The sequence below is a fragment of the Triticum urartu genome, unplaced genomic scaffold (genome assembly GCF_003073215.2).
Source record: "Triticum urartu cultivar G1812 unplaced genomic scaffold, Tu2.1 TuUngrouped_contig_5493, whole genome shotgun sequence".
NCBI classification, from domain to species: Eukaryota; Viridiplantae; Streptophyta; class Magnoliopsida; order Poales; family Poaceae; genus Triticum; species Triticum urartu.
The window spans coordinates 1-11,851 of record NW_024116172.1 but is presented as its reverse complement, the minus strand read 5'-3'; the positions used below and the strand labels follow the sequence as shown (position 1 = coordinate 11,851).

The window sequence follows — 11,851 nt, the reverse complement described above, 5'->3', positions numbered from 1 at the left end:
GCGCTCTCTCTCGCTCTTGGATTCCTCGCCTGCGTTTGGGGGAGATGCTGTTTTTTTTTTCGGGTGATGGGTCGGAGTTTGGTATCTCTCATGCCCGGGCGGCCGAGAGATGCTCTGCTTTGGCGTGCGGACAGGTGTTCCGCTGTTTTCGTTTGGGGAATTTTTGGGGTCGAGCTCTGGGAGGCGAGATGGCGTGGTGGCGGCTCTGATGCGAAAGGCGACAGAGAGATGGATGATGCGAGCTCGCAGGAGCTGCTGCTACTGCCTCTGGGTTTTGGCTGGACTGGAGAGACAGAGAGTGTATGTCCTATTACTCGAGCATAAGCGGATACGGATTTAATTTGGCTTGGAGTAGTAGCTGATTAGTGATTAATACGGCACATGAATGCCAATGGAACTGTTTAGGGGTGGTTACATTTAAGAAAAATGAAGGCATTCAAACGAGGAACTGCTTGTGTGTGCCTCCAATTGGTTTCAGAGATGTGTGAGTTCACCGATTACTTTGCAGGCTGAGGGACGAGGCTTCATTCTTAAGGTGCCTCATGACTAGATAAGCAAGGATTTGGTGCAGGGGGGATTTAATTTTGGGAACATGTTCAAGAATTTGCTGGAGTTTTTCCTCGTTTCGTTTTCGTGTGCATAGGGGAACAAGCTGCATACATTCATCCGGCTACTTGGATAGCTTCCACCCGTATCACTATGAGAGACGTCTCATGATTCAATTAGCTCATTATGTAATGCATCAGATATGTAGGTTCCTGTTGAGCTGTCACTTTAACAGTGTTACGTTTATCTGGGTAATGAGTACCCGGTTGACTGACTTCTAAGCATTCAAGATACTGTTATTTGTTATCATTAATTCTTTGTACTGTTTCTGACATCAAAATTACCTCATAACCAGGTATTTAAGAGTGGCCCTCTCTTCATATCATCCAAAGGTAAAATTATTTACATCACACATTAGTTAACTATCCTTTTGGGGCCATAACAATGCTGCTTACCTTATTCTGTTTGAAACAAAGCTACATACACAAGTGTCGACATTAAGCGTTTACATTTGCCTTCCGTACTATTGTTAAAGGTAACAGTAGTGATTTTCTTTCTCTTGTTCTTGAAAAATTATCATCAAGAAGAAATGGATTATATGCAGAGCTAAAACATATATATCTTATTGATGATGATGCTGAAGGTTTCTCTGTATTAGTACAAAATATAATTAAGACGGGGGCTAGACCAAGTCGAGTTGCTTGTATTTTATCGCTCGAGAGAACACGAAAGTCCTGTGCCTTGAATTGATAGAAAGAAGAGTTCATAATTACAGCCTAATCCCCACACAACACTAAACAAGAGCACTAGTGCCCATGGCCAGGATCCGCCCTAACTCTGTCGCACTTGCTGTTACCCAAGACCTTGCTTCCACCTGAATCTGTATGAGCAAGCACACGATATTTGGTTGGTTTCAATTGAGGACACATGCATTCCAATGCTTCCAGATCGACCATGTGGTGAGCTGTTTCATGGTTGCCGTTCCATACCCTTGAACCGTTGGTGCGGAGTTGATTGCCAGCCTCCACCACTCAGAAATGTCGAGTTACTTGTATTCACATAATGAATCTGTTGGTTGAATTGGATTGTAGATTCAAGCCACAGATGGAGGTGCATTCATAATACCATTATGGCACTATAGTTAGCTGTGTTTCCTGTCCATGTGGGAAAGTTCCACATAGGGCCCATTCCCAGTTTCCCCAATACGTTTTCAACATCACAGCCATCCATATCTGTTACAGGCCCAAAGTAAGAGAGGGAGCTATAGGTTCTATATTGTTTGTGACCAAGTTAGAATCTGTGTCGTCGGTTTCCTTTTAAAACCTTTTTTCTTATGAGTTCCCGAGTCTGCCATAAATTTTTAAGTACTTTAGTTGTATCCTGATACCTGGCTATGATTTCAGTTGTAGATCATCAAATTCAAAATTAATACAATTAGCTAATTTTCTACGAGATATTCGGATACCCTAAACCGAATCTTGTATAAGGCAACTCTCATAGTTTAATTCTCATTCTAGTTATTCGATTTGTGCTTAATCCATCTACTATATGGGTTATGGCATGAATTTTGTCAATCTACTATGTAAATATTCTTATCATTAAAAGGAAAATCAGAAGTTTTCCTACTTATACAGTTTTATTTTGCTTTTACCTGAAAATGAATGTTGCTCATATGATTTCCAGGAATTGGATGGAAATCTTGGAAAAAGCGCTGGTTCATCCTCACCCGAACATCGCTGATTTTCTTCAAGAATGACCCTGTTAGTATTTTCATTTTTGTCCATAATGTAGATGTAGATATTATGTATACTGGAAAGCACAAACTAAGCAGATTTATCAGACCAGTTTTTTTTTAATATTCTGCTTCTTGGTCCAATATTTCGGAACACGATCTAGTATAATATCCAGCTAGATGCTTTAATCATATCTCTTGATCACTTTTTTTTAATAGTCTGGTTTGATGTCCTGACATTTATGTGTGTATACTGTATACCAAGATCAATATCTTGTGTGAGTATACACTGTCTTGAATTAAGTGCTGAATTGCAGAATGGTTATTTTGGCTTTGCTGTTTTCAGTTTTCTTTTTGAGCGGAAGTTTTTTTTAGTTCAATCTCAGTGATGTCTTCTCAGCGCTTGCTGCTTGATGTGATTGCAGCTTTATTTCTTTTCTTCTGGTGTTCACCAACTTCTCATGCGGTCCTTTACTTAAAAAGTAAAAAAAATACCGAATTATGTTCAGTACTTGATGCTTAGCTGGCGTAAACCTGATTATTCTTGTTCTTGCCCTACTTAAACCATGAATGCTGTTTAATGGAGCTACTTGCTAGAATATTGTACCGTCCATTCATTGGTCCATCTTATGAGTTAATTCTCACTTCCTTGACATGCTTGTTCTCGACATTGCAGAATTCCTTACCCCAAAGAGGTGGTGAAGTGAACGTTACTTTGGGAGGAATTGACTTAAATAATTCTGGGAGGTATGTGTCATAAAAAATATATTCTTTTGTTGATCTCTTGATGCCTTTTGCAACAACATTGTTGTATTAAATGTTATTCATGGCCAGTGAAAAACGAGTCCTTGTTCTTCCCTTTTTTTTTGCTTTTTTTCCCAGTGTCATACTAACAGTATTTCCCGTTCACAGTGTAGTGGTTAGGGAAGACAAAAAGTTATTGACCGTCCTATTTCCAGATGGTCGTGATGGTCGTGCTTTTACCTTGAAGGTATATATGTTCCCATTTAACTTGGCAGATTCACTTCAGCAAATGCAGCTTTATACCTTTTAATGCTTCTTCAAAAGCTAAATAGAAGGACTTGCTACTTTTAACAGGCAGAAACATCTGAAGATTTGCTTGAGTGGAAAACGGCATTGGAAGAAGCTCTTGCACAGGCTCCAAATGCAGCTCTCGTGATTGGACATAATGGGATATTCCGTAATGACACACCAGATGCATACGAAGGAGCAGCTCCAAATTGTTGGTTCCTCACACTATTTTATGACTTATTGTTACTCATGACAAACTCAATCTCTGATTGTTTGTTCATACCTCTCCTCTGGCGGCTGCAGGGAGAGAGAAGAGGCCTACCAAATCCTTGGTTGTTGGAAGGCCAATTCTTCTTGCACTAGAAGATATTGATGGCAGCCCTTCTTTTCTAGAAAAAGCTTTGTGTTTTCTTGAGAAACATGGTAAGACTAAAAAGAGTCAACTATCACTAATGTTTGGAACTGTCTGCACTTTGCATTTGGTAGCCGTATGCTGCCTCACAACCAATCTGGAACATCTAACCAGAAATGTGAACATCTTGCAGGGATAAAGGTGGAGGGAATTTTGCGTCAGGCTGCAGATGTGGAGGAGGTTGACAGAAGAATGAATGAATATGAGCAAGGTTTATTTCACTGCATAGTTTGACATTTAGAACAGTCCTGTTTTTAATTGGTGATGCTTTTGGTTTGGTAGTTTTAATGTCATTGTACCTATAGTTCAATTTGGGCATCTGTTTCTGTTTTATTCCAGGAAGGACTGAGTTTGCACCGGATGAGGATGCTCATGTTGTCGGTGACTGTGTAAAGGTACCTTGCTGTGATTCATTTGTGTTGTTTTTTCAAGTATCATTCAATAGTTCATGTTCGCTTGCCAACTATACTCATGTGAACATACACATCTGCAGCATGTTCTGCGTGAGCTACCGTCTTCTCCAGTGCCTGCTTCCTGCTGCACAGCATTATTAGAAGCTTTCCGTAAGTGCTCTATTCATGTTAATCTATATAGGTCTTGCAAGAAGATATCTGTTAGGGTGGTTGATAGGTTATATGTTTTTACCATAACTTTAAGAACTATCAATAAATATAAGCAAATTCACTATTTTACATGATATTAGAATAAACATTTGCAGTATGCTAGATACTGCATTTGACCAACATTAAATATTTTTTAAGAATACTTGGAGTATTTACTGCTTTGCACTCATATCCTTGACTGAGTTACCAAGTACTCCCTCCGTTCCTAAATATAAGTCTTTTTAGCGATTTGAATATGGACTACATGCGGATGAATATAGACGTATTTTAGAATGTAGATTCACTCATTTTGCTTCGTATGTAGTCCATATTAGAATCTCTAAAAAGACTTATATTTAGGAATGGAGGGAGTACATCTTCTAAGAAGCATGGAGGCCTTTCTTCTGTGCATCTTTCTATGTCAGGAAAACTATGGATTTGGTTAAGAAAAACGAGACAAATATACCAGTAGTATCTAGAAGTAGTCAAACAGATTTGACTTCTGTTTTTTTCTTCTTTTACTTCTCTCTGTTGGTCCTCATCAGCTATATTGGTGTTGTAGGCTAAGAGCCAACTTTAAAGGGTACATTGGACTCATAGGCTAGACAAAAACCAGTAGCATTAAACCTAAACTATTTGAACATCTGACCACACTCTTGGAACATTTGGTACCTTAGCAAGTAGAATGCTCATATCATGGCCATGGATTGAGACTATCTTATCAGAAGTTGCAATTTAATAGAGGTAGTTAATATATGAAATTTCATAATGTTATTTGTTTAAAAAGATTAGTATTATCTTAGTTATCTAACGATTAGTGGTAATTCATATTCTGCTCTTTACCATTCTTTTTCACTTCTATCGTCCTTGTTTAGGTCTAGAGAGTAAGGAATCTCGGATAAATTCGATGCGTGCAGCGATGTCTGAGACATTTCCCGAGCCTAATAGGCGGCTGTTACAGAGGTTAGTCTTCTTTTTGGGTTGACAATGTGTAAACAATTTTACCTGCAGGGATATCGTGCCAAGCAGTACTCCCTCTGTCCGGAAATACTTGTCTTAGAAATGGTTGTATCTAGACTTATTTTAGTTATAGATACATCCATTTTATCCATTTCTAGGACAAGTATTTCCGGACGGAGGGAGTACATTCTAAATATAATTCTTTTTATGATCACCACATGGTGAACCTAATAGTTTATGCAACTGGAGCAGAAACATCATTTCCTTGTCAGTAATCAAGTTAATTCTTCAATTAGCTCATATACATGATGTTTGCAGAATTTTGAGGATGATGCACACTGTTGCTTCTCATACTACTGAGAATCGAATGACTCCATCAGCAGTTGCTGCTTGTATGGCTCCTCTCTTGCTGCGTCCACTTCTGGCGGGTGAATGTGAGATGGAAGATGACATAGACATGAGTGATGACAATTCTGCTCAGCTCATAGCTGCTGCAAATGCTGCTAACAATGCTCAATGCATTGTCACAACTCTATTAGAGGAATATGAGAGCATATTTGATGTAAGTTTACCTGATGCTATCCCAGAGTTCATTGCCCTGATGATGCTATTCTAGGCAATTTAGGCTGATGCATTTGCTACTTGTTCTTCCACTTCCCGAGTTACCGTAAAGCTGCTTATCATAATGTTCATCACTTCTACAGGATGAACACCCAAGGTGTTCCCTCTCACCCGATTCTCGAATTCAAGATAGTGGAAGTGAAGAGTCTACAGATGATGAAACTGTGGATGCCAAAGATAATGGATTTCATGATGCAGAGAATGATGTAGATCAAGAATTAGATGAGCGTATACTGAGTGGAAACTTGAGTGAAAGCAGTGCATGTACTGGTGCTGACCTCTATGACTACCAGGTTTGATATGGTTTGCAATTTTGAAGTTTCTAATCTAGAAATTCATGGTTACCAATCATATATTTGCCTTGTATATTTTTAAGATAGCTAATAAAATTGATTTGCTTCCAGTTTTACTGATGATGTATTTTTCTGCACGTTAATAGTGTGGATCAAATTTTGGCTACAATATCATAATCTTACAAAGCTTTTTTCCGGCTCCTTTCTCTGTAGAAAATTCCTACCTAGCCTATCCTCAGTTTATAGTTCATTTTATTAATGTTTGTGGTGTGAAGTTCCGAGTAGTCCAGTCTGAAACTGACTTAATTTTCAATGTTATTCAGCTAGCAACTCTTTTTGTGTCAATATCATTATGTGGTTTTTCCTTTCTTACTCATGTTATTAGTGTGATCAAATTTTGGCTACAATATCATAATCTTATAAAGCTTTTTTCCGGCTCCTTTCCCTGTAAAAAATTCCTACCTAGCCTATCCCCAGTTTATAGTTCATTTTATTAATGTTTGTGGTGTGAAGTTCAGAGTAGTCCAGTCCGAAACTGACTTGATTTTCAATGTTATTCGGCTAGCAACTCTTTTTGTGTCGATATCATTATGTGGTTTTCCTTTCTTACTCATCTTAATGTGGCACAACAGGTAGACCCTGGTGATTCAGACGCCGAACGTTTTGTCACAGATAAGGCTTTGGAAGCAAAGTCGGATTTAAAGGATGCTCCACACAGCCATTTAAATCAAAATGGGACGATAAATGTCCAGAGATTACCGAATGGAAATGATCCAACAAATCTGGTTTCCAGTCATGAGTCTCCATTGTCAATGGGAGAGATTCTTTCGTCTTTGGATGCAGGAGTTCCTTTACCTGGTCCTGGAGCTGAACATTCTGCAGATAGGCAGTCCAAGTCCAATGAAACTCAGTTACATGTGAAGCGTTCTAATATTTGGGGACGGAGTAATGTAAGCGAGTCGTTACCTTTTGTTGTCTTCCTCTATATGTTTATGCTAGTTCAGTGAATATCATTCCGTTGACTTCCATTGTGTTGTTTTTAAAACTAGTCATGGTTTTGGAATAAATACACTACTCTAGTTACTCTTGAAGAAGCATCTGTAGTTGTCTACTGTAGCTTCTGTTTTGACCTTGTGGATCTAAACATGTGGTTTACACAGGCAAGAAAGAGCCAGCAGTCAGAGTTTGTTGATTCATCGGGTGAAGAAGAGTAAGTTCCCAGTCATTCCAAGTACTAATTCCCTATTGAGAAAGTTGTTGCTATTAATTTAAAAGTTTCTGTGCTATCTTTGTGGCCTGTGCTACCATTGATGGGTGTGGCCATGCTTGTCGCGTAGCTTTTAACTTTCTGTTGGATCACATGTAGTGATATTATCATTGAAGGGTTGATTTTGTACTTAACTATTTCACTATGCAAACGTACCTTTCAGGCTTGCTATCCAAAGACTTGAGATTGCAAAGAATGATCTGCAAATTAGGATTGCGAAAGAGGTAAGGAAGGAACACATATTCTGTAATTGTAGGCCTGTGATGTGGGGATCTTGCAAACTAACTGAAAATTCTTCTCAGACTAGAGGTAATGCAATCTTACAGGCTAGTTTGGAAAGAAGAAAGCAAGCTCTGCATGAGCGCCGTTTGGTGCTGGAACAAGATGTATGCCACATTTTCCCACTATATGAATCAACTACATTTCACACTTGTATGATGGGAATTTACCCATAATTTCCATCTTTTAAATTTGATCTTGTTGCGATTTTTGTTCATCAACATCCCATTAAATAATTATAAAAAAATTCTGTAGGATTAAATGATGGCTTGATTCTTTGTTTGATCGCAATTGTTTGTCCCTGTAGGTATCAAGGTTGCAAGAGCAGCTGCAGGCTGAAAGGGATCTTAGAGCTGCATTAGAAGTTGGATTAAGCATGTCTTCTGGACAATTTTCTGGTTCACGTGCTATGGACTCAAAGGTACTGAAATGTGAATCTAGCAGCTGGTCAGCAGTTATCATACTTTCAGCTTTTGGCGGTGTCTAATTTCTTTGCCTTAAGACGAAGGCAGAGCTTGAGGAGATTGCTCTCGCAGAAGCTGATGTTGCAAGGTTAAAGCAGAAGGTTGCAGAGCTGCATGTCCAACTTAGTCAACAGCGCCAACACCAGTACGACTCTTTCGTAGACGAGAATGATCGTTATCAGCATCGTTCAAGTCATCTCCCACAGTAAGACAATGATTGATGTACTCCCTCCGTCCCAAAATAAGTGTCGCTGCTTTAGTACAAAGTTTGTACTAAATCAACGAGACTTATTTTGGGACGGAGGGAGTATTACTCATGATTAATAATTCCGTTCATCTGTCTTTTATGAAGAGCATACGGCATGGTGTAATTGTGCAATACCCCCAAGCTGTTAGTACTCCCTCCGTCCGAAAAAACTTGTCCCAAGCTTGTCCCTCAAATGGATGTATCTAGCACTAACTTGGGGCTACATACATCCATTTGAGGGACAAGCTTGGGACAAGTTCTTTCGGACGGAGGGAGTATATCAAATTAGAAGTGAATGGATCAGGCGCAACCCAAGCTGGTAGGGTGTAATTGTGCAATGCCCCCAAGCTGTTAGTACTCCCCCCGTCCGAAAAAACTTGTCCCAAGCTTGTCCCTCAAATGGATGTATCTAGCACTAACTTGGTGCTACATACATCCATTTGAGGGACAAGCTTTTTCGGACGGAGGGAGTATATCAAATTAGAAGTGAATGTATCAGGTCCAACCCAAGCTGTTAGGGTGTAATTGTGCAATGTGGCTTCTGTCAGGCCAGGGCATCAAATAAACATGAAAAATTCAAAAAGTATAGAAATGTTGGTGTAATCTAGAGCGGGGTTACACATTTTAGAATTTGAACTCGTGTATTAGAAGGGTGAAACTATAGTTTTAACTATAACATGTGCCAGTTTTTTTTTTCTATTATCCTTTTTATTTCTACTCTTAACGCAAAACGAGTTTGAATTTGAAATTTATACATAGGTAATGTAAACTGAGAAGTACATGGTTTTTTATTTGGGTATTTTCATATTGATTTGGGCCCTCAACTGGTCAGGTACTATTTGAACCCACCCATGAAAGGACGGTCTCAAACTTAGATGTGCAAGCATGAGATTCCCTACTTCTGGATATAGCGGGTTACACTTGCACCTGATACGTTGCCATTAAGCTAATATGTACAATTACTTTTAAATATCAACATATATGCGGTATACTAAATGTCCACCAAGTTTTATGCTTAGTATTTTAGTAACAAAAGCGTGATGTTTATGTAGTAAGGCATAGTATCAGCTTAAAACATATGGTTTGTAAGTTGAATGTGTTCCGTTCTTGAATTATTCTTTCAGATTGTAATATATTAACAATTGCAAATATTTATTGCCACCAGGAGCTTTGTTCAACCAGGGTTTGATACTAAACTTGCTTTCTGTAATCAAGAGAAGAAGCAGAGGAACGAGGTTTGATAAAAACGCCCCTATCAATCTACTACCCTTTAGAAGTCTTCCAACCAGTTAGCTGAATCAAATCCATTATTCATTGCATTTCCATAATACTCTCTCCATTCCTAAACTGCCCCAGTGTCTTATATTTAGGAATGGAGATAGTAGTTTACAGAGCTCAGTTTGTTTTAGTTGTAAAAGGGCAAGCCAACAATGAAAAACTTAACTGGTGTGATGTGAAACTGGTGTTGCACGAGGATCATACTTAGAATTGAAGCCACGTTAACTTTCTGACAGGAGAGCTTGTCGGGCGCATCACACTGGAGAAGTATCAAACAGCACGTGCTGACCCAGGCTTCTTCGAAGCCCTTCTCCCGCAAGCACTCCTTGGATGCCTCTTCGAGCGATTCAAGGGAGATGTCGTCAAGCATGCCAGCGGAGAGCGGTGCAATGTCCGCGAACAATCCAAGAGCAGGGGAGGTAAGAGAAATCATTGCATCTTATGGTCCTACTGTATGGTCTTAACGCAAGCACACCAATCCTTTTCAAGGCAACCAAGGTGTTGAACTCTCTTGTTGTAATGCAGGCTGTCGAGTACGGGAGGCAACCACCCATGCCGTCGTCCACCCTGGTTGAGCTGACGACCAGACTAGATTTCTTCAAAGAACGGAGGTCGCAGTTGATGGAACAGCTCCACAGTCTTGATTTGGGACATGGATCCGCGCCGCATGGTTTTCAGTACAAGTCTTCGTCCCCTTGGAACAGTCCGAGATAGGAGGTTTTGGTTTCTTCTAGTTCCACGTTTGTATATTCTTTTTAAGGATATTCGCCCCTTCTTTCGTTAGTTGTAGCAGCTGCTAGCGAGAATGTATATTCCTTTTTCTTGTTTACTTTTTGGCTGTGCAGCAACCTCATCTGAGTGTGATTTTGTAATGCTTTTGTAATGTAATGTATGTACGTAACGATTTAAGGGTTTGACACTTGTTTTGAGAGCATCTCTGACAGATGATGCATAAACGCCGCTGCGCCCAGAAAACTGCCATTTAGGGCACTTTGGTCAAAAATCGGTGCTCCAGCAGATGATGTATGTGCATGCAGTGGTCTAATTTCTTTTCCACCATGCCCAAAACATTGCCTCCTCGTGCTGCATATTGGCAGCACCGTTGCGGGCGATTCATCACGCACAACCACATGAAAAAGGGCCGTTTACATCACCTTCTGCTAAAAACACTGCTCCAACAAATGCAGCCAGGAAGAAAAAAAGCTGTTTAAGTCATCGCTTTTACATTGTCTGTTGGATTAACAATCACCGCGATGGTGCAAAAACCTTCTCTCTCGTGTCCTGAAACTAAAATTTTGCACCAACTTATACATCATCCATTGGAAGTCTTCTCTCTGCTGCTCTAAAACTATTTTTTTGCACCAACTTATACATCATCCGCTGGAAATTCTATGTTCGGTCATTTCACCGAATAGGTGGTGGGCGACAACAGTTCCAAGACATACCGAACAAAGTAAAGGGAGGGTTGAGTAGATAGAAGCGTGTGTCGAAGGACAGTCTATTCAGATTGAAGAGAGAAAGGCGACGATTATAGAGAGCAGGGAAGAAAGAAGGGAAGTGACCCTGATGGACGGGACCGATGTGCTGTAAGCGGATGTCCGGACTCTCTTACTCCGCTTCACGATTGATCCGATACCGGTCCGAGGCTTTTCAAACGTTCATACACATTTTTAATTAATTTTATTTTGAATTGTCAAGATATCAGCTCAATAGTACATGAATCCACCCCGCAAAAAAAAAGAGAGTACATGAATCCGTGTTAGAGACTTTCTTGTAAACTTGGTAAGGCTGATAGGCCTCCTTAAGTAATGGAATGTTTTTTCCCCGCAAAAAAAAAGAAAAAAAATCCGCGTTGGAGACCCACAAGTATCCGAACAATCCGGATATATTAATGTCAGAGCAGGAACCGTTTATTTATTTTCCCTGCCCCTTCTTCTCCTTTTGCCGAGCGAGACGGGAAGACCCAAATCGCATCGTCGGTTGTCTCCGCGCGCCGCACCTCTCCATCTCGTCACGGCCGTCGCCCGTCGCCCTGCCTTCAGTGAGCGTCCAGTGCAGGCTACAGTCAGTTTGCTGTCCTCACTGCGCACCGCCCCCGCTAGGCTACCTCCACCGCCC

The 11,851-nt window shown here is 40.2% G+C and overlaps 1 protein-coding gene across 6 annotated transcripts; it reads left to right on the top strand.

The window, feature by feature from the left end:
• Positions 1-901: 901 nt before the first annotated feature.
• LOC125529294 (rho GTPase-activating protein 7-like) lies at positions 902-10,667 on the top strand (the record flags this gene model as incomplete). Of its 6 annotated transcripts, none has more annotated exon segments than XM_048693703.1 (21): positions 902-938; positions 2,230-2,306; positions 2,955-3,025; positions 3,191-3,269; positions 3,377-3,521; positions 3,614-3,733; positions 3,856-3,933; positions 4,062-4,117; positions 4,216-4,285; positions 5,200-5,287; positions 5,603-5,846; positions 5,989-6,198; positions 6,831-7,148; positions 7,359-7,408; positions 7,629-7,689; positions 7,768-7,851; positions 8,052-8,165; positions 8,253-8,353; positions 9,621-9,690; positions 9,970-10,152; positions 10,259-10,667. In XM_048693703.1, coding segments are annotated over 21 exon segments (2,445 nt in total), but the record flags the coding sequence as incomplete, so codon positions are not given.
• Positions 10,668-11,851: the final 1,184 nt, after the last annotated feature.